This window comes from Bos taurus, chromosome 1 (genome assembly GCF_002263795.3).
Source record: "Bos taurus isolate L1 Dominette 01449 registration number 42190680 breed Hereford chromosome 1, ARS-UCD2.0, whole genome shotgun sequence".
NCBI lineage: Eukaryota > Metazoa > Chordata > Mammalia > Artiodactyla > Bovidae > Bos > Bos taurus.
Genome location: NC_037328.1, coordinates 102,368,867 through 102,392,151, shown reverse-complemented (window position 1 = coordinate 102,392,151; position 23,285 = coordinate 102,368,867). Strand labels below are relative to the sequence as shown.

General features: G+C 38.3%; 1 protein-coding gene across 4 annotated transcripts in view; it reads right to left on the bottom strand.

The window, feature by feature from the left end:
- Positions 1-3,640: 3,640 nt before the first annotated feature.
- SI (sucrase-isomaltase) overlaps positions 3,641-23,285 on the bottom strand; it is a 120,538-nt gene continuing 100,893 nt past the window's right edge. For 2 of the 4 annotated variants that reach the window (XM_015472667.3, XM_059890012.1), the window contains exons 43-46: positions 23,142-23,230; positions 7,619-7,668; positions 6,993-7,160; positions 3,663-4,177 (exon numbers count right to left, since the gene is read on the bottom strand). In XM_015472667.3, coding sequence (XP_015328153.2) covers positions 4,109-4,177; positions 6,993-7,160; positions 7,619-7,668; positions 23,142-23,230 — 376 coding nt within the window. In that variant the 3' untranslated portion in view covers positions 3,663-4,108. Of the gene's footprint in view, positions 4,178-6,992; positions 7,161-7,618; positions 7,669-23,141; positions 23,231-23,285 lie in introns of all 4 variants that reach the window. The other 2 variants (XM_005201715.5, NM_001114189.2) reach the window with 2 other exon arrangements.

Here is a 23,285-nt window from a genome sequence, read left to right as displayed (position 1 = left end):
TGAATTCAGATATGAAAAGTTCATGTTTGCGGGGCTTGTGAGATGTCCAAAAAACTACTGAAAAGAGTTGCATACACAGGTGTGAAGCCCACATGGAGATCTGGTCTAGAGGCTCAGATTGCTGAAGGTTGAAGCAATAAAGCGCTACAGAAGCAGTGCCAAGGGGGAAGTCAAGCTTCCACTAAGGATAGCAAAATGTGCTGAGGGAATATTCTGAGCAGTGGAAGGATCTGGTCATTTACTGACTGTGAAGCTGAAATGGCCCAGAGAATGAGTAGGAGGTAGAGGAGTAAATACCTGTGAAGGGCAAAGGATGTAGGGAGCCTTTGAGGGATATGGAATGCCTCTAAAGTTAATTTACATATTTCTGCTCTGAACCATTGCATGTTGATTTTGGAGACATCTTACTTCGAAATTCTTAAAATTTATCTTACTATAACATCTGTGTATTGATAATAGCTTTCACATTTAAACTATCACATCAGATGAAATTTAAGAGTAAATGTTTTGATTCAATGCTATTTAATCTTATTGTACTTCTAGATAATTATTTTTCTCAATTCATACACTGTGACTTCTTTGAATATTATATCATGATGTATCAGATATTTCAAGTAAGGATTTCACCTACATGAGCTATAATTTTTTCCCAAACTCAGTGTTGAGAAATGAAATACTAGTTGGTGATGTTATAAAGTCCACAGTGATAAAAGGACTAAAATAAAGTAATAGATTTGTTTTTTTTCCAATTAACCTATTTCATGTAATCTCATTTTAAAATAAAATTACATGTGGTCACTACATATTATTAGTATTCATTTAAAAAGTGAAGCAATTTTCATGTCAATAGTAAACACAAAATTATATCAAAGATCTTGAAAATGTTTACTAAAATGACATTAAGAAATGAAATATATATATTGAAATAGAAAAAGCTTAGTCAGATATGGTAGTAACATACATCAGGAACAAAATGTGGAAGACCTGGGTAATAAAGAAAATAATTATTTGATGAAATGGCTGATAATTTCATGGCCTATATGATATGTCAAGTTTAAAAAGAAACAAATTTACATCCAACTATTCAGATAATGTCCAGAATTACTGAAATACATAAAAATATAACGAGGAGCTATACAAATAGACAAGAAGCAGAAGAAAACGAATTTTACGAAAGAATAAACTTCAAATAATATCTCCAACAATTTCAATTAAATAAATTATAAGAAGAGAAATATTTAAATTTTGAGAAGAGAAAAATATGTCTTTTGGACAACCGCAATCTGTAGTACTCAGTAACCATAAGATACAATACTTGCTCTCAAGAGACACTGTGAGATTTGTTTTTCGATAAGTTTGTGACTACATTCAAGCTCTGGAGTCTAAGAGTTACTATCTGGAAAAGTAAAACATATATAGGGTAGTAACATAATATTTCATTTCCCTTAATTTATGCAAACTGTATCAATTTTGAAACTTGTATTGACAAAATTTGTAATGACAAAAGATAAAAACACCACAATCTCCTCTGCAGTCTTTCAACTGCTCAAAAAATGTCTCAACATTTCCTACCTAGTTGAACCAGAAGATCTCCTAGGGAGCGTCCTCTGTATGTAATGTGCAGTTGCTCTCATACCTTTGATGTAAGTTAATAAAAATATTAACTTCAGTTAGACTAAGTATATAAGTATATTTTGTTCCCTGCAGAGATCTTGGTGCCAGTTAGCTTGCTCCTCCCTTAATCTTGTATTTCTTCTCATCTAGAATGACTTTCCCAAATCTATGTGATAAAAAAGCCACTTTCTTTACATTTATTCAAAATCATATGTATGTACTTTTTTCTAATTTATCACCCACCAACCAACAGTCTATCAAAGTTTCCTTTTATAAACATCCTCTCCAACACATATTTCTTGTGTTTTGGATTATAGCCATCATTATCATTATGGCATCCTTGTATTCTGAGCCTTTTGGCTAAGATCAAGTGTAACATGGGGGCTTCCTTAGTGGCTCAGTGGTAAAGAATCCACCTGCCAATGCAGGAGACACAAGAGATGTGGATTCAATTCCTGGGTCGGGAAGATCTCCTGGAGTAGGAAATGGCAACCCACTCTAGTACTGACTGAAAAATTCCATGGACAGAGGAGCCTGGTGGGCCACCATCCATGGGGTTGCAAAGAGTTAGCACAACTGAGAATGTGACTGAGCTCTTCTGAGTTATGAATTCTCTTGAATATTTCAATTATAACAACATTCAAATTTTTTTAATTAGGAAAAATTATATATTGTTCCAGATATTAGTTGGTTGAGTAGATTCAAAGAAACTTAAATGTTAAAAAATACCAATGATTGTCCCAGTGCACCAGCCCCAAGCATCCAGTATTGTGCATCGAACCTGGACTGGCAACTCGTTTCATACATGATAGTATATATGTTTCAATGCCATTCTCCCAAATCTTCCCACCCTCTCCCTCTCCCACAGAGTCCATAAGACTTCTATACATCAGTGTCTCTTTTGCTGTCTCGTATACAGGGTTATTGTTACCATCTTTCTAAATTCCATATATATGTGTTAGTATACTGTATTGGTGTTTTTCTTTCTGGCTTACTTCACTCTGTATAACAGGCTCCAGTTTCATCCATCTCATTAGAACTGATTCACATGAATTCTTTTTAATGGCTGAGTAATACTCCCTTGTGTATATGTACCACTGCTTTCTTATCCATTCATCTGCTGATGGACATCTAGGTTGCTTCCATGTCCTGGCTATTATAAACAGTGCTGCGATGAACAGTGGGGTACACGTGTCTCTTTCCCTTCTGGTTTCCTCAGTGTGTATGCCCAGCAGTGGGATTGCTGGATCATAAGGCAGTTCTATTTCCAGTTTTTTAAGGAATCTCCACACTGTTCTCCATAGTGGCCCAGAGGGATGGTATGGGGAGGGAGGAGGGAGGAGGGTTCAGGATGGGGAACACATGTATACCTGTGGCGGATTCATTTCGATATTTGGCAAAACCAGTACAATATTGTAAAGTTTAAAAATAAAATAAAATTTTAAAAAAATTTAAAAAAAGAAAGGAAAAAAAATACCAATGAATATTATTTTAAATCATGACTTAGTCATTCAACCAGAATGAATGAGCTAAGGTAATTTATTCAGCTAATTAAATAAATAGAAATAATGTTTTTTTCTCCTATCCATAAAGGAAAGCTAGAGGAAGAAATCTGGATTTCTGCCCTGGCCTGAAGCTTGTGTCCGCCTTCCCCAAATTCATATGTTGAACCCCTAATTTCTGACAAATTGGTATCTAGAGATGACAACTTTGGGACATATACAGTCATATGGGTGGAGCCCTCATGAATGGAAACAGTGTCCTATAAGAAGAGATGTCAGAGAGCTCAGATCTTTTCTCTTTGCTTTCTGCTATGTGGGGACACAAGGAGAAACTGACTGTCTGCAAAGCAGAAAGAGGGCCCTCACCAGACACCAGATCTGCTGGTGCCTTGATCTCAAACTTCCTAGAACTGTGAGAAATACATTTTTATTGTTTAAGCCACACAATCTATGGTAAATTCTTACAGCAACCCAAACTAAGACAATTTCCTTTTGGAAAATAAAGAAAAATGTACATTATTTATATTTAAATACATTTTATTTTTTGTTTTCTAATTAAATGTACAGAATAAGAAATAATTAAATCTGATGACAATTGGTGGTGCGTAACTTAAATCTACTAAACATTGAAGAAAATGTCATATAAAATTACAAAATTTTTGCTTAATTTAAAAATCACCTGTTTTAACTATATCTTAGTTACACACACATGTATTTAGTAATTAGATTACAGTTTCAGCTGATACTTAGTAAAAGCAACTAGAACCATTAAATTCTACTAAATATATTTAAAAATTGAATCTAGGCCATGTTAATAGTATATAATTAATATTAATATTGATGAACACTCTGCAATAACTTTAGATAGATGTTATTAAAATCATATTTTACACAATATAAGAAACAAGTGAAGAGGGTAAACTGTAAGTATGGTGATGAAGCTTAAATCCAGGTGTTAATTTCTCTTTGACAACTCGGACTGATGGTGATCTTCATGACCAGTTGATTTCTATTGGTTCATCTAGCGTAACATTATTCCCTGTTAGATCAATGTCTAATATCTTAAAAAAGAAAAAAAAAAAAAAATGGTAATTAATTGTTTAATCAGAACTGTGGGTTTTTTTCAACAAAAACTAATTCCATAAATAAATACTTTATAAGTAAACACATTATAGCTTGTTTTTCTTTCCTATTTTGATGAATTTTTACTTCAGAGAGTTTGCAACCATTTCAGTAGTACTTCCAGCCCAACCACCCATTATACAGATGATGAAAATAAGTCTCAAAGAGGGCGAATAGCTGTCAAAACACAATCAGAAACTATTTACCGGTTATTTCTACAACTTTTCTCTTTCTCTATGACTCATAAATACTCAATTATAATTGCATTACATATACCTTTATGCTTTCTGCCCTCAAATATTATCCAGTCATCTACACACAGAATTTAGATTTTAGTAATATGCTTCCTTTTGCATCGGTCTCAAAGGGCTTTATGCTGAATTTATTGCCAATGATTTCATTGCATGTATGTTACTTCCTTTCACTGGAGAGAATCTCTATCAGACCATATAGGGACTAAGTAGGGAGGTGACTAATGAAGCAGCTGTACTTAAATAATCATCTGTAATATAATGAATTCACTAGACTTTTCCATTGCTCTGATACACTCACATGACTCTCAGTGCCTTTAGCTCAGAAAGTTGGATTCAATCATCAAATATGTAAGAGAAGAAGAAGATTATGAGCATTCCTTTACTGCTAACCAAATACCAAGTATGCACGTAGGGACATTATACAATTTATTCTTTATTAGAGCACCTTAGAATTTCCCACACATTATAGTAGAAGAGTTTAAAACATAACAGGTAAATAATGTTCTTAGTATCTAACAGCTAGATTTGAAACTGATCCATCTTATACAAAAACCTAAGAAAATTCTTTTATTTCAAACATGAAGAACAAACCCATGCATCTCATAGCTCTTAATAGCTGCATAGATGGCAACTAGGCGTAATCGTTGCTAGGTAAATATTTTTAAAATTGCACTGATACAGCAATTAAATCATCTTTTGTATGTTATTCCTACACCCATGGGCAAGGGTCACCAAGATAGAGAAAGAAATTGATCACTCCTTCCTTTTCCCATATATCTATAAAACCTTATAAAACAGAAGGTGTTCATAAATATTTGTTTTATTTAAATGTACTTAGAAGGGATTGCTCCATTTTTTGGTAAACTTAACATCTTCTTTTAGAATCATTGAGATTATAAAATATTAAAAAAATATTCTTAATATTTAAAATTCTTTGTGAATATTTGAAAGCAGTGGAATGAACTTTTCTTTATAAATAGTGATTTTTTTTAATGCCAAGTATTTGGTCAAAATTAACTTGAAATAATACTTCATATGTTAAAATACCTTATTTGACATTGCTTAACTGACTGTATTTAGTTTTACAGTAAAAGTTGTGAGCTTTATTTTTCACCATTGTAGAACAATGAACAAGAACAAGAAAGAACAAGAAAATAAATAAGGGAAACCATCATTCTTTAATCTCATTGAAAACTGGGTTATTAAAAGAAAAACTGATTTCTGACTATGATGGATAATTATTGACTGTTTATTCTTGGGGAATTAATTTTCCCTTTCAAGCCCAGTTTCCTAGACTGTCATATAAGACTGCTGGACTAAACCACTGATTCCCATACTATAGAATTTTATAAACCAGTAAAAATTTAAGAAGAAAAAATGAGGGTGAGGTGCTAAGTTATCAACTTCTATTCTACCATAGAGGGACACAAAATACATAAAACTCTAATTTCTCAAACTCTATAGAGTTTAAAGAAATTTAATGTCAAGGTAGTAATTAAGACTCAGATATATATGAAAGGGGAAATTCTGATTGCCTATAGAATAGCAGTAATAATAGGATAGATGCTAAATTTCAACAGAATGAAATGACTTTTCAGGTGCTGTTCAACTCTCACAACTTGTAAAATTATGAAAACCTAAAATTGTGTCCAAGACACAAATATTTTCTTTTTCAGTTGTAGTCAGCCAAACAACTAGCTGTTTTGTAAATTATGTTCACTGAAGTGGTCAGTTGATTAAAAAGCCAGTTGTTTTCATTCAGCTTTAAACACAAAACAGGTATGTGTACATACACTTAACGTTTTAGCAGTTTAGATGTAGCCTTGAACTTGGATCAAACAAAACAGTTCATGGATTCTAAAATATATGTTCTTTAAAATCTATTTTTGTAGAATTTAGGATGAGAAAGAGTTTAAGAGATTGTTTACTTGCATATTCTTATTTAATAGGAAAGAAAAAGAAGCACTAAAATTATTTAATCAAAATAAAAAGCTCATTACTAGCAGCAAAGGGACTTTAACATAAGAATCCTGAGTCCTTATTTAATGTTTGATTCATATCCTTGTACTGTATGCCATATTATTCATAGATGTTAATTGATAATTCTATTCATTTTGAAAGGGCTTTCAAGTATAATTTATCCAAGACATATTAAATGTTCAAATGTGAGCATTTTGTTTTAGAAAACTATTAGGTTTTGAGGCACTTTATCATAAAGGGATGAAAATAATTTAGAGGCTTAATGTTAATTTTGCTTTGATTATGTCAGAACAATTATAAAATAGATTCCACTAGGTTGATTTCTATGACAAGTTACCAAGGATAATAGTACAGAAATATGTATGAAAGTTTAATGAAAATAAATAAATAAGGACAGTAATAGGTTGTGTTTTTTTGTTTGTTTGTTTGTTTGTTTGTTTAGATCTAAGAAATGTAAGAGGTTCACACAGGTATTTTGAATAGTTCCTTTTAAAAAGAAACATTTTCTTCTGTCAATTACCTCCAGGTTTGGGTCTTCAGTAAAATTAACAGACTCTTTATTTCCGTTGTGTGTGAGAGTAACCTCACTAACACGCATCTTTTCTTTCCCCCATATGTGGATATATCCAAGCCTCATTTCATTTCTGTTTATGTAACCATTTTTCAGTATAGTGCTCGTCAAGATGGTCTATGAAGACAAAGAAAAAGAAATCATTTGAACCTTTCATCTAGCAAGAGCAATTAAATCTTTTGTTGTTGTTGTTTAGTTGGTAAGTCATGTCCAACTCTTTGCGACCTTATGGACTTTAGCCTGCCAAGCTCCTCTGTCCATGTGATTTCCCAGGCAAGAATACTGGAGTGGGTTGCCATGCCCTCCTCCAGGGGAATCTTCCCAACCCAGGTATTGAACCATTGGCAGGTGGATTCTTTACCACTGAGCCACCAGGGAAGTCCCATTAAATATTTAAAAAGCATATATTTGTTAACCAAACTATATCAATATTTCAAAGTATACAGATTGTTTATTCATATATTTAAAAGAGGTATATTATATAACATATATAGTATGTAAATACAAAACATGGCATAAAACTTCACATATTATTTAACACAATTGCATATAAATGATCCGTAATGAATACATACCTTATTTAAATTAAATTGTACCAAGGAATATAGGTCTCTTTCATAGGTGTCTATAGGGAAAAAAAGAGTGATGTATTTATATTTCCAAAAAATAATCTGTAGTAAATACTAGCATATTTTTCTTTTCTTTCACAGTACAAAGGATACCAAATACCATCAATGTATATCTTATTCTGTCTAAGTTTATGTATCATTCAAACACATTCTGAGGAGCACTGAAATATGAAGAATAAGTCATGTATCCATGTAGACAGAGTCCTACATGGATAGGCAGATTGATGTGTGTGTGTTTGTGTGTGGGAGAGTAACTCTAGGGGAGACACAGATCTAAACACTTCTCTAGGAGGGTGGAAGAAGTATAAGAATAAACAGAATAGGTGTGATAATCAGCGACACTTCCTGGCCATCTTGATGGCTGAGAATAACAATATAAAGGAAAAAGAATATGATGGCAACTTATCTTAGTGTCATTTGAGAAAAATATTCATTGTTAGAGATTATTAACAGGAAAATTGAAATCAAATGGATAAAACATAGGCTTTATAATCATCACTTTAAATTAGGTATAATCTTGCCATGCTAAGTCGCTTCAGTCGTGTCTGACTCTGTGCGACCCCATAGACGGCAGCCCACCAGGCTCCGTGATCTCTGGGATCCTCCAGGCAAGAATACTGGAGTGGGTTGCCACCTCCTTCTCCAATGCATGAAAGTGGAAAGTGAAAGGGAAGTCGCTCAGTCGTGTCCCACTCCTAGCGACCCCATGGACTGCAGCCTACCAGGCTCCTCTGTCCATGGGATTTTCCAGGCAAGAGTGCTGGAGTAGGGTGCCATTGCCTTCTCCAAATCTTGCCATACTGAAAATCAATTAAAAATGTAATCTTAGAGCTAAAATTTATTTAGTATCTGTCAAATTCTAACTACTTTATCACTATGCTGTAAGAAATGTATTATTATTTTTCCTACTGTATAGAAGAGAGAAATGAGTCCCAGAGAAATTAAATAAATAGCTCAAAATGAAACTAATTAATATCAAGTCTGAACTTATCTCCGGTTTTCTCTGATTTCTATGATTGTGTTCATATGTAAAACCACACAAACGTGTAAGACAGAAAATCAAAAGTAGAGTCAAAGGCATGATGAAAACAATTATTAGGATAACATTGAAAAAGTAACAAATTTTAATTCCTTCTTCTATTACCATGCCAGCATTGTATTCATTAATTCTCTGAAGAATAAAATGCTTAATTGGATAATAATTTTGTTTATAAAAAATTAAATTATATTCTCTGTAAACTTTTTCTCTATAAATAGATTAATTCATATATGATTTAATAACACATTTGAGGCCAAAAAATTAGACTAATTTTAAAATACATAAGTATAACAAGTTTTTAAGAGCAATTTTTAAGTACAGATCTATGAGATGAAAGAAAGCAAAAGTGACAGCTATTAAGAGCATATGAACAGTTTTTTTTGTTTTTAATGAATAAGAGAAAGATACCACGTATGATCTTACTTCAAGGTAGATATATGTCTATTTCACTAAGATGAGTAGGACAAATTAATATTTTACTAAACTACAACCTTATTAGCTAGAACAGTCAAAATTTACTTAATATACCCACATTTCAAAATAAGTTTATTTTGCTTTATCTTATTTTTGTTTTTTGAGAAATATACATGTCTACAAATAAAAGTGATTGGGACAGAGGAAAGGGACCAGATAGATGATTAAATAGTTAATTCCACTAGGGAATTTTAAGTTAAAAAAAAAAAAGAAGAAAAAGAAAGAAAATCCTGTAACCTAATGATCACTCAGGAAAATAGATTTGCTTAACTACAAAATCAAGCAGGCTTGCTTAGCAACAAAACCATACAATGCAAGCATGAGACATGGTCCAAAAGAATAAAACAATAGTGGAGTGAAACCCACACCCTGCTCAGTAAGATCAGTAAGTTAAGGAATCCTGGGACCAGCTCTTATGCACACACTAAAAACAAAAATATAAGGAAAAGATGACATTACACTGAAACCTGAGACAATTTACTATATTTTAGTATGTTACCCCCTTTTTGCTCATTTCCACTGTGCCATGACAGTCTCCATTTGACCATGTAGGAACAAGAAAACTCCCTCCCTTGCCTGATGTGGAGGAGGAGCTGATGTTGGAAGCTTGATGTCTACTCAAGAATGAGGAAGAAGGTGGTCTTTTCTCCCTCCTCACCTCTCCTTTGATTATAAAACAGTAGCCCACTAAGTTCTCAGTGCAACATCCTCTTGCCCACCTGCTTATAAACCTCACAAGAGCCCAATTCTTGCATCTTATTGAGAATCCTCTTGCTTAATTCTTTCTGCCCTGAAACATAAAGAATTGGAGCCTCCCAAAACACATTTTTACAGTTTCAATAGTATTCCTTAAAATTTAAATATACTTAAAAGAAAATTTTATTTAGATATCTAGTTTATTGGATAGGTTGGCAAGCTTGTTGTAAGAGAAAGTTTCTTCAGAGATTCTGATCTAATAAATCCAAAGATTCCAAGCATTTGCTATGTATTGTTGTTGCTATTCATTTAAGAAATTTCAGAGGATTTGCTGAAACCTTTATAATTACTTATAACAAATATACTGAGATTGTGAAATATAACCAAACTAGTAGATAGAATGGGTCAGAACAACTTTGTATGTTTGTATAAAGAGAACATAGAGAAATATATGAATTCTGCTCACTTTTCAGTGATAAAACAAAAGAAAAATCTGCCATGAAACTTCAACAGAGTAAAGGTTTTACCAAGTTCTTTCATCTATATCTTAGCTTGATAGAAATAGCTGTATTAAAAAAAAAAAAAAAAAACGAAGAGAAGCCTTGTCTCCCTACTGTTAAAATGAATTATCTAAATTTGCTAGAGAGTGAGATTCAAATATCCCAAGACAAGCATGCAAATTATGCATAACTCAACTTTACACCCCTGGAGAATTGTAGGCAAATTCAAAGTGCCTCCTAGTGAAGAAGAAAGGCTATAAACTTTGTAGACCCTCAGTTAATGTGTTAATGAAGTTCAGGGCTCTGAAAACAAGATTTTATTTAACTAATAGCAGTTCAGTCACTTTCTAATTCACAAAATACTAGGAAGAGCTTATTTATTTATTTATTTATTTATTTATTTTGAGGCTTGCTTATTACCATATGATTCTTATATCACTTTCTGATATAGATTACTTACTAATAGATTCCTATTTCTTATGGTTGTAGAATATTAACTATGATTAACCTGAAAAGACGAAAGAAAGATGTCTTTGCTATTAATGAAAAATCTCTCATCTATGGATAATGTATTTAAATTGTAGTAAACTGTCCTACAGCTCCACACAGATGTTAGTTGCTATGACTAAGAGCCATGTCAAGAGAATACTTAGATCCCCATCTTAGGGAGCTGACATTTCTAATCCTCTAACAGTGTTTATTTAACAGTGAAATAATAACCTGGGGGCACTGACTCAAAGGCAGATTTCTGGGCCTTTCCTTAACTTAATGGAATTTGGATGGCCTTAGAATATCCATTCTTTACAAACTTCTCAGGAAGCAGAGCACACACTGCTAAAAGTTTAACAGTTAAGTCTGATTTTGAGGAATAGCCATGGAGTAAACAAAGATTTAAATTTAAATCCTCAAACTTTTCATGTAAAAAACTGTAAAATATTAAAAAAGAAAAAACAAAAAAGCAAAAGCTATAGCCATAAAGCATACAGACTAAGTTTAAATTTGTTTCTGAACTATCTCATGTTTTAAAGGCATCGTTATGCATCAATATGTGCACATGGGAAAGTGGCTTTTCAACTCAGCTGACCGCACACATACTGAATGTCTATTATGCAAACAGAACTGGCTAATTCTGGGAATACAAAGATGATCAGTATACCATCCCTGTCCACACAAATCTCTTTGTTATCTAGAGGTTGACCATAGGGATTACATATATTTAGGATAAGAAGAACATCTTTAAATATTTGTAAGTCTATTTTTAAGTTGACTCAAATATTTATTAAACTATTTTAGCTCTCAATCACATTATTGGCTTTTTTTGTACTCAGCTTCCAAAGCACAATAATAGGTAACCAAAAAATAATGTGAGATAATATGTATGTTATCAGTTATATTTAATCTCCTGTTGAGTAGTCATTGCTATTTTGGACTCCTTTTTCCTACTCTAACTACTTAGTGAGTGAAGTCGCTCAGTCGTGTCTGACTCTTAGCAACCCCATGGACTGCAGCCCACCAGGCTCCTCCGTCCGGAGGAGACAGACACGACTGAGCGACTTCACTCACTAAGTAGTTAGAGTAGGAAAAAGGAGTCCAAAATAGCAATGGCTAAAAGACAAAAAAAGGAAAAAGCCCACAAAAATAGGTCAAAGGAAGGTCTGAGGACTGGAGTGAGAACGTCAGGTGAAGCAAACAGCCCTCCTGGTTAGCACAATTTACATAGGGTAGGCTCAGGGGTAGGAGAAAAGAAAAAAAAAAAAACATAAAAAGAGGAGCCAAAATTGAGCCTCTGGCTTCTCTTCTCTTCACTTCTTTTGGGTCAGCCTGTCCTCACATCCTGCCTCACACTTTGAGGATGTATTTTCCTTTGCTTGCCAAATAAAACTGAGCTGTAACTGACATAATACTGAGCTGTAACACTGGTCCATCCGTCGCTTCAAATTGTTGCTGCGGTAAGTCAGAACAAAGGAAATTACACACTCCCCTGACATATCTGGTGCTGTTTCTTGGATTTAACCTGGATGAAACAACGTCAGCCTGGCCCTCATGAGGCAGAGACCAAGCACAGCAGAAGCCCAACTTGGTGAAAGCTCCCATGGTGGAAGCTGAATGCAAAGAAAACCCAGCACAGTGGAACTGACAGGATGCCCAGTGAGCTGGAAACCAGGACAGCAAAAACAAACTTGGTAGAAAGCTCACATGGCTCAGTCTCAGATTTCAAAAGACCCTGTTAAGGGGTTAAGGTAGGATGTCCTCGATCCTATGGCTGGGGTGACATATGGCTAACAAAATCTTAATGTTGTGGCCTGGGTGTGGGTTGGAAAAGAATTTCCAGACATGAGGCAGAATGAGAGGCAAATAAAGTTTATTACAGTGGAAGACACTATTAGAAGAGTGGGCCAGCACAAGGGAGAATCAACATTGAACAGGGGTCCTTAGTCCACTTTTATATCCATGGTACAAAGAGTTGGATAGGGGTTTTGTGGGTAATTTGCTGATTGGATGAGGCACATATACTGGGTGGGGGTAGGGAAGAGTAAGGCAAATATCTTCTCCCTATGTGGTAGTGGAGTAGCCATCATGGTCAATAAAAGAGTCCAAAATGCAGTATTTGGATGCAATCTCAAAAATGACAGAATGATCTCTGTTCGTTTCCAAGGCAAACCATTAAATATCACAGTAATCCAAGCCTATGCCTCAACCAGTAACACTGAAAAAGCTGAAGTTGAATGGTTCTATGAAGACCTACAAGACCTTTTAGAACTAACATCCCAAAAAAGATGTCCTTTTCATTATAGGGGACTGGAATGCAAAAGTAGGAAGTCAAGAAACACCTGGAGTAACAGGCAAATTTGGTCTTGGAATACAGAATGAAGCAGGGCAAAGGCTAATAGCGTTTTGCCAAGAGAATGCACTGGTCAAAGCAAAACCCTCTTCCAACAACACAAGAGAAGACTCTACACATGGACATCACCGGATGATCAACACCAAAATCAGACTGATTATATTCTTTGCAGCAAAAGATGGAGAAGCTCTATACAGTCAGCAAAAACAAGACTAGGAGCTGACTGTGGCTCAGACCATGAACCTCTTACTGCCAAATTCAGACTTAAATTGAAGAAAGTAGGGAAAACCACTAGACCATTCAGGTATGACCTAAATCAAATCCCTTATTATTATACAGTGGAAGTTAGAAATATATTTAAGGGACTAGATCTGATAGACAGAGTGCCTGATGAACTATGGATGGACGTTCGTGACATTGTACAGGAGACAGGGATTAAGACCATCTCCATGGAAAAGAAATGCAAAAAAGCAAAATGCCTGTCTGAGGAGGCCTTACAAAGAGCTCTGAAAAGAAGAAAAGTGAAAAGCAAAGGAGAAAAGGAAAGATATAAGCATCTAAATGCAGAGTTCCATAGAATAACAAGGAGAGATAAGAAAGCCTTCCTCAGTGATCAATGCAAAGAAATAGAGGAAAACAACAGAATGGGAAAGACTAGAGATCTCTTCAAGAAAATTAGAGATACCAAGGGAATATTTCATGCAAAGATGGGCTTGATAAAGGACAGAAATGGTATGGACCTAACAGAAGCAGAAGATATTAAGAAGAGGTGGCAAGAATACACAGAAAAACTGTACAAAAAAGAGCTTCATGACCCAGATAATCACAATGGTGTGATCACTGACCTAGAGCCAGACATCCTGGAATGTGAAGTCAAGTGGGCCTTAGAAAGCATCATTACAAATAAAGCTAGTGGAGGTGATGGAATTCCAGTTGAGCTATTCCAAATTCTGAAAGATGATGCTGTGAAAGTGCTGCATTCAATATGCCAGCAAATTTGGAAAACTCAGCAGCGGCCACAGGACTGGAAAAGGTCAGTTTTCATACCAATCCCAAAGAAAGGCAATGACAAAAATGCTTAAACTACTGCACTCATTGCACTCATCTAAAATGCTAGTAAAGTAATGCTCAAAATTCTCCAAGCAGGCTTCAGCAATAATGTGAACCGTGAACTTCGAGATGTTCAAGCTGGTTTTAGAAAAGGCAGAGGAACCAGAGATCAAATTGCCAACATCCGCTGGATCATTGAAAAAGCAAAAGAGTTCCAGAAAAACATCTATTTCTACTTTACTGACTATGCCAAAGCCTTTGACCATGTGGATCACCATAAACTGTAGAAAATTCTTAAAGAGATGGAAATATCAGACTACTTGACCTGCCTCTTGAGAAACCTATATGCAGGTCAGGAAGCAACAGGTAGAACTGGACATGGAACAACAGACTGGTTCCAAATAGGAAAAGGAGTACGTCAAGGCTGTATATTGTCACACTGCTTATTTAACTTATATGCAGAGTACATCATGAGAAGTGCTGGGCTGGATGAGGCACAAGCTGGAATCAAGATTGCCGGGAGAAATATCAATAACCTCAGATATGCAGATGACAGCACCCTTATGGCAGAAAGTGAAGAGGACCTAAACAGTCTGTTGATGAAAGTGAGAGAGGAGAATGAAAAAGTTGGCTTAAAGCTCAACATTGAGAAAACGAAGACCATGGCATCTGATTCTGTCACTTCAAGGGAAATAGATGGGGAAACAGTGGAAACAGTGTCAGACTTTATTTTTTGGGGCTTCAAAATCACTGCAGATGGTGACTGCAGGCATGAAATTAAAAGACGCTTACTTCTTGGAAGGAAAGTTATGACCAATCTAGATAGCATATTGAAAAGCAGAGATATTACTTTGCCAACAAAGGTCCGTCTAGTCAAGGCTATGGTTTTTCCAGTGGTCATGTATCGATGTAAGAGTTGGACTGTGAAGAAAGCTGAGCACCGAAGAAGTGATGCTTGAACTGTGGTGTTGGAGAAGACTCTTGAGAGTCCCTTGGACTGCAAGGAGATCCAACCAGTCCATCTTAAAGGAGATCAGTCCTGGGTGTTCATTGGAAGGACTGATGCTAAAGCTGAAACTCCAATACTTTGGCCACCTCATGTGAAGAACTGACTCATTGGAAAAGACCCTAATGCTTGGAGGGATTGGGGACAGGAGGAGAAGGGGACGACAGAGGATGAGATGGTTGGATGGCACCACCGACTCAATGTACATGAGTTTGAGTGAATTCCGGGAGTTGGTGATGAACAGGGAGGCCCTTCGTGCTGCGATTCATGGGGTCGCAAATAGTCGGACATGACTGAGCGACTGAACTGAATGGGGTAGGAAGGGAGACAGGTTATAATGCTCAGGAGGACCTGAAATTTGTTAATAGTTACAACATGGGGAAAGGAAGGATGATAAGGGTCTGGTTTTTCCATTCCTGCATTCCAAGATCCTCCTTGGTTTTATATGCTCTTTTGTCCTTGGGTCACCACACTTAATTCCTTTATAATCTCTCATTTCTTGTTTCTTTGAACCCCTTGCAAACAGGCGAGCAGCAGTGTGTGCAATTGAGGGACTCTGGCAGGGGCTACTTAGTAGCTGTTGCCCAAGCAAGCGGGGGTTCTTTGTCCTTAACCTGCTTTGTGCCAAGGATCAGGCCAATTAAAACTGTGAGCACAGGTCAGGTATTTAGCAGATTTTCCAGCAGGTTATGAAGGCGATTCCTTGGCACGATTTTCCCACTCTTTTTTCCTCCTTGTCTTCATCTCCTCTCTCCATCTATGCAACTGTTCACAAAATATTGGACAGGTCATCATTTTTCAATTACTGAAGGTTGTGTTTGAAACTGATTACCTAAGATTGGGACTCAAATCTACGTGGCAGGGACTGTGCTATGCTTAGTCAGTCAGTCGCATCTGACTGGGACTTGACCCTAGCCAAAATGTACAGTGCCTGGTCTTAGGACCTAATGAAGCTCGCTCTTGATGTCATTGCAAAAACGTCAGTGAGAGACACAGTGATAGGTAAGAGGTGTATTTGTTTGGATTTAGAGAGGAGCACAGGCCACAGAGGGCAAGTTCCAGTGCTGTGGCCATGGAATGTGGTGTGGTTAGTTTTTGTGAGCTGGGTGATTTCATATGCTAATGAGTAGGAGGATCATTCCAACAATTGGGGAATGCCTTGGAACAGTCTTGATGCCTCTGTGTGTGTCATTTAGCTTTCAGATTAAGAGGCAAGTTTTAGTTAAATTTGATAAATTTGACTTGTGTGTCATCTTGGGCCCATTTGATTTTAATCAGTTGACTTGTGTGTCATCTTGGACCCATTTGATTTTAATCAGTTTATGTTAGACCTTGGGCTATGTCATTCTTTCAAAGGTTGTGCCCTGCTCCCTTAGCTCCTGTTTCATGCTCTTTTCCTAAGCCCTATCAGGGCCCACAGTGTTGCCTCTATAATCTCCTGGAGGGAAAACCAGAAAATAGCTTGCCCTTGGGAGGGAAATACTGTATAATATCCAATCTCTCTAGATATTCCAGCCTTCATCTTCCATGTTTTGTACAACATGTGCAACAACGGTATTCTCAGTGAACTCACTAGGGCTGGTGACAGGCACACAATGCCTGCTAGAAGTCTGTCTGTTGGTGGCATCCCTTTAAGGGCAATTGGGCTTCCATGGATAATGTTTGCCACTTGGTGAGTTAGCCCTGCAGGCCATTTGGGCCCAAACCCTTATCATCCTTCTCTTAAATTTATAAACGTACCCTCAGATCAAATCTCCTCTCCACTTTTATGGAACATCTGTTCTGTTTCTTCTTACCAATTTGTTCTTAAGCCACTTACTAACTCCTACAACCAGAACTCTGTTCTCTTGTAGGCATTGCTCCACCCTGCTTATGATTAAAATATTCTTAATGCCCCTAACAGGACCAGATAACCCAATCCTTTGTCATTACTTATTATTACCTAAAGTGGGTCTATGACAATGAAATATTTACCACTGGAAACATCCTAAACTGCTCTTATGGAGGACTAGAGGAAGAAATCAGTGCCTTACATTCCCTCAGAGCAATAACAGGATAAGGCTTATGGCTGTTTCCCCAGGTTCCCAGTTTCAGGCCATAGCTTTGTATTGCTTTACATCATGGTATCTATTCCCATCTGTGGTGGAGAAACCGGCAATGATTTAAGATTACAACCCCTTAATCCTAAGCAGCAGTAGTCATGCTGGATACCTTGGGGACGCCCAACTCCAGCCTGGGATCCCAGGAGGTTGATCTGCCTCAACCTGCCTAGGGATCTGGTCCCTGGGAGGTTGTCACACCTCAATCTGCTCAGAGATCTGCCAATCCAGGGGTTCCAGGAGGTTGACATATCTCGACCTGCCCAGGGACCCAATTTTTGGGAGGCTGACATGCCTCGACCTGCCTGGGGATTTGATCTTCAGGAGGCTGTCATGTCTCAGCCGGTCTGGGGATCTGCACCCTGACCTGGAGAAGCCTGGCTCTCAGGTTGCAACAGAACTTGGTAGGATACATTTCAGAAAGATTCACCCCTAAGGAAGTCCACCCGTAAAAATAGAAGGAGGCCTACTCTTTTTTTTTTTTCCCCTCCCTGTCATCACTATCTTTTTTCAGGTAGGAAATAACCAATCCACTTCCTAACAGACACCCTTGAGATGCACCCTTGAGATAACCAGAAGCTGTTCAATCCTCTAACCTTAAGGAGAAGTTGCTTAAAATTCTTTGTGCCATTGCCTGGCCATGGTATCCTCAGGGATAAGGAACTCTTGCCTGAGTATGGAAGTTTAAATTATAATACGATCCTGCAGCTAGACTTATTCTGCAAAAGACAAGAGAAATGGACATAGATACCCTGTCCAAATTTTCTCCTGACTAAGTGATATGAAGGAACTCTGTCTTAAGTATGGGATTGTATACCTGAAAGTGAGCTGACTAGGCAAATGGTGTTAGGCACAGACAACCAAGAGAAGGAACCCCGCCCCTCCCCCCCTGCCTGCCGCCCCCATGAAGGCTTACTTCCCATGGCTCCCGAGTTGCCTGGTGCTCCTTCCTTGTATTCAAAAGTGCCCCCATATCCAGGATCACCCCCTCCACAAAAACCAACTTGAGTACGTCACTTAGTTGAAACTGGAGGAGAATTCAGACCAACCCGGGTCCATAAGCCCTTCTCCCTCTGAGAACTAAGATAGATCAAACCAGGCCTGGGAAGCTATACAGATGACCCAGGCAAATATACAGATACATTGCAACACATTACCTTAGCCTTTGATTTAACGTGAAAAGACATCATGGTCATATTTAGTCAAACTTTTTCTGACCCTGAGTATGCTGGGGTATTAAAGGAAGCATGAAGGTATGCTAGGGGGCTTCACAGGTCAAGCGATAAATACCCAGTGGGGGAAACTGCGGTCCCCTCATCAGGTCCTAATTGGAATTATAATAATATATAATATGGGAATTATAATAACCCTAAGAACATCTGAGAAAGGGATTATTTTCTGATCTGTGTAAAGGCAGGACTAAAAGCAGCCCAGGAAAAAGTAATCAGCTATGCCTGATTACTCAAGAGCCCAATAAGAACACCATTGCCTTTCTGGAAAGGCTAAAAGAGGCCTTCCAAAGTTTACCAATCTGGACTTAGATTCTTAAGAGGGACAGGTGATTTTAAAGGACAAATTCCTGTCCCAATGTGCATTAGACATCAGGATAAAGTTATAACAGCTACAACAGCAGGACCCTGCTACCTCTTTAGATGAGAAGGTCCAGACAGCCACCATACCTTTTATAACAGAGAACAGGAAAGGGAGGAGCCAAGGCCCAGGAAAGGGAGAAAAGGAAAGAGACAAGGCATGCCCAGGTGCTGACTGCCCTCCAGGGAAGCCCTATGGCAAACACCCAGCCCTTAAAGGACAAGGCAGGGGGCAAAATACCTCAATTATAGACAAGTGGGACATTGGGCCAAAGTGTCCAAACCATGACAAGTTTCCTAAAATGGCTTGCTACAAATGCCATCAGTTGGGGCATTAGGTGGCACTCTGTCCTTGGGACACAAGAGCCTCAAAGTCAAGCGCCAAGCCTTCCCTTATGATGGTTCAACAGGACTGAAGCAGCCCACTTCAGCCAGCCCACATGTCACAGATAACCATCACAGGGCTGGAGCCAAGGGTGCAATGGGATATGGCAGGTAGGTCCGAGAATTCCTTGGTTGACACAGGGGCTACCTAGTCTGTCCTGACCTCCTACTCTGGAGCCTTCTCCTCCCAAACTTTTACCATTTTGAGTGCTACAGGAAAAGCAATTACAAAAAGATTCACCTGAGCACTTCTTTGTTGCTAGGATGGACAAATATTTTCCCACCAGTTTCTGGTGGTCCCTGAGTGTCCTATTCCCTTATTGGAAAGACATCTTTCCCTGCCTTTGAAATCTTGCAGCTATTGCAGTCCTAATAGAAGATGCTTTAAAACACTCTTTTGAGGTCAAACTATTTTTACCAGTCACCAAGTGAAACAACTCCTGAATGGGAGAGGCCATTTATGGATGTCTGATCAAAGGATCCTCAGATATCAAGTAGTGCTAATGGAAAATCCAGGCCTGACTATATCCCCTTGTGAGGTTCTTAACCCAACTACCCTCCTGCCTACCTCTGAGGTCTCTCTTCTCTTTCACTCTTGCCTAGAAACCTTGGACCACTGGACAAAACCCAAGAGGGATTGTCAGAAAATTTTCTGACCAATCCTGAGGAAATCATGTATACTGACGGAAGCAGCTTTGTCTTGGATGGAAAAAGAAGAACTGGATATGCAGTAGCCTCCAATTTTGAGATCACAGGTGCTAAACATTTGCCACCAGTTACTTTGGCCCAATTAGCTGAGCTCATAACCCTGACTTGAGCTTTAGGGCTGAGAAAAGGAAAAAGAGTAGCCATTTACACTGACTCCAAGTATGCCTTTGTGGTGCTACATACACACTGCTATTTGCAAAGAAAGAGAACACTTGACCACCTGAGGGTTCCCAATGAAATATGGTGATCAAATCCTTAGGCTCTTGAAGGCAGTCCATCTGCTCATTGAGGTTTCAGTCTCCCACTCTAAAGGGAGCACAGAAGTGGTACAAGGGAAACAAGCAGCCGATCAGGCAGCTAAGAGAGCAGCATTACAGAACAATGACCTAATAGGGGTTGCCACCTTAGATCCACAGACTAATTTGCCAGAAACTCCTTCATAAACTGAAGGAGAGACTCTTAAAGCTAAGAGTGAGGGCTTTCACAAAGATCATATGAGGGTGGTTCCAAAAGGAGGGGTTCCTTTTTCTGCCTGGGAACCTTCAATGGAAGTTGGTTAACTCCTTATATGCCACCACTCATTTAGGGGAAAAGGCCCTCCAAAGATTACTAGAAAGGTCCTTCAGAGGAACAAGCCTCCAGACAACTAGAAGGCAAGTGTTCTCCTTTTGTCCCACTTGTCAGTTAAACAACGCACAAGGAGCCCAAAGACACCAGCTGGCCCAGCCTGCCCAACAATGTGGTACCTACCCAGGAGAGGACTGGGAGAAGGACTTCACCCAGATGCCAGTTTCTCAAGGGTATAAATACCTATAAGTCATGACAGATACATTCACAGGATGGACTGAAGGCTTTCCCACCCAGACTGAGAAGGCTGAGGAGGTGGTAAAAAAAAACTGCTCTATGAAATCATTCTGAGATTTGGTCTGCCAAGATCATTACAAAGTGACAATGGGACATCATTTTCTTCTAAGGTCATCCAAGGGGTCTCTAAAGCATTGGGCATTACTTATTATCTCCATTGTGCCTGGAGGACTCAGTCTTCAGGAAAAGTAGAAAGAGCCAATCAATTATTAAAATCAGCAATTAAAAAGATAACCCAGGTGACCTCCCTGGGATAGAAGGAGGCTTTACCAATAGCTCTCCTCCACATCCATATTGCCCCTAAGGAACAGGTTGGTCTTAGTCCTTATGAGATGCTATATGGGAGACCATTTGTTTATGTCAATGACCTCTTCCTAGATCCAGAGGCTCAGACCCTCTGGTCTCATACCATGGCCACTGGGCAATTCCAACAAGATATACACTTGTGGGGTGTCAACCAGGACCCAAAAGATTCTAAAGAACCACCACTATGTGCTCCAGGGACTCAAGTCCTAATTAAAATCTGGAAAGATGGGTCCCCAAAGGCTCAACTCCAGCTCACATGGAAGGGCCCCTTCCCTGTAATACTTTCTACCCCTACAGCAGTCAAGTTAACAGGATACGACTCCTGGATTCACTACTCACAAATCAAGCCATGGAAGAAAACTGAAGAGGACAATCAGTATACCTGTGAGCCCCTGGGAGATCTCAGATACCTATTTAGAACTACAAATGAGTACCATTCTAATGAACAGCCAAAAATTAAGTTTCTGGGGATAAAATTTCTCAGGATAGCTCTAAAGAGCCAGCACAGCTTGGTAAGGGTTGTACTCCAAAATAGACAAGAGATAGATCTCCTGATCCTTGAACAAGGAGGGACTTGAGCCATCTTGGATGAGATATGTTTTTTCTGGGTAAATACCTCCAGCTAAAGTTTAAGAAAGTCTCACAGTCCTCAAGAAAAACAAAACATTCAGATCCTACAGGAGCTCAAAGAATGAGCTGGAGAGTTCTTGGGGTGGCTACAATCTCTCTTTGTGGATCCTTCTTCTGGTGATGGAGGATTTGGAGCTGGCTAATGCAGAAAGCTGAGCACTGAATAATTGCTGCTTTTGAACTGTGGTGTTGGAGAAGACTCTTGAAAGTCCCTTGGACTGCAAGGAGATCCAACCAGTCCATTCTAAAGGAGATCAGCCCTGGGTATTCTTTGGAAGGATGATGTTAAAGCTGAAACTCCAGTACTTTGGCCACCTCATGCGAAGAGTTGACTCATTGGAAAAGACTCTGATGCTGGGAGGGATTGGGGGCAGGAGGAAAAGGGGGCGACAGAGGATGAGATGGCTGGATGGCAACGCTGACTTGATGGACCTAAATTTGAGTGAACTCTGGGAGCTGGTGATGGACAGGGAGGCCTGGTGTGCTGAGATTCATGGGATTGCAGAGTCAGACATGACTGAGTGACTGAACTGAACTGAATGCCCCTACTAATCCCTGTTATCACAATATTGATGCTGCTTGTGATTGATCCATGTATTATCAATTGTGTAACGCAGTTTGTCTCTGCCCAGGTCAATAAGCTACAACATGCAGTGCCAGTTCAATAAGGATATATAAAACTACACCCGACCATGGGGAATATCACTCACCCTTAGATAGACACCACTATAAAGACTCTGAGGCTTGAGATTAGCAAGAGGAGGAAGCCCAATACCCCTCACCATCCCAGCTCAGTAGGAAGTAGCCAGACAGACCTCGATGGAGGCCTCTATTCCCAAAGAATTTGCACTTCCCATCTCTTGAGGGGGGAATTTTAGGTACTTAAAATAGGAAAAAGGAGTCCAAAAAATAGCAGTGGCTAAAAGACAAAGAAAAAGCCTGCAAAAATAGAACAAAGGAAGGTCTGAGGACCAGAGTAAGAACCTCAGGTGAAGCAAACAGCTCTACTGGCTAGCCCAATTTACATAGGGCAGGCTCATGGGGAGGAGAAAAAAAAAAGTATAAAAAGAGGAGCCTCTGGCTTCTTTTCTCTTCTCTTCACTTCTTTTCGGTCGGCCTACCCTCACGATTCAAGGATGTATTTTCCTTTGCTTGCCAAATGAAACTGAGCTATATCACCAGGCTGTAACACTGGTCTGTCCATTGCTTCAAATTTTTGCTGTGGTGAGACAGAACTGAGGAAATTACACACTCCCCCAACACTCCTAAATGGAAGATTTACCAATAGTCTCTCCATCATCCCAAAACAGAGATCCTTGTGCCATCTGATTATCATCTGCAGCAACAATGAGCTTCATGTAATTCTGTCGGCTGTAAAAAGAATATAATTTTATCAACATTTAAAGAGTATCAAGTGTTTTATTGT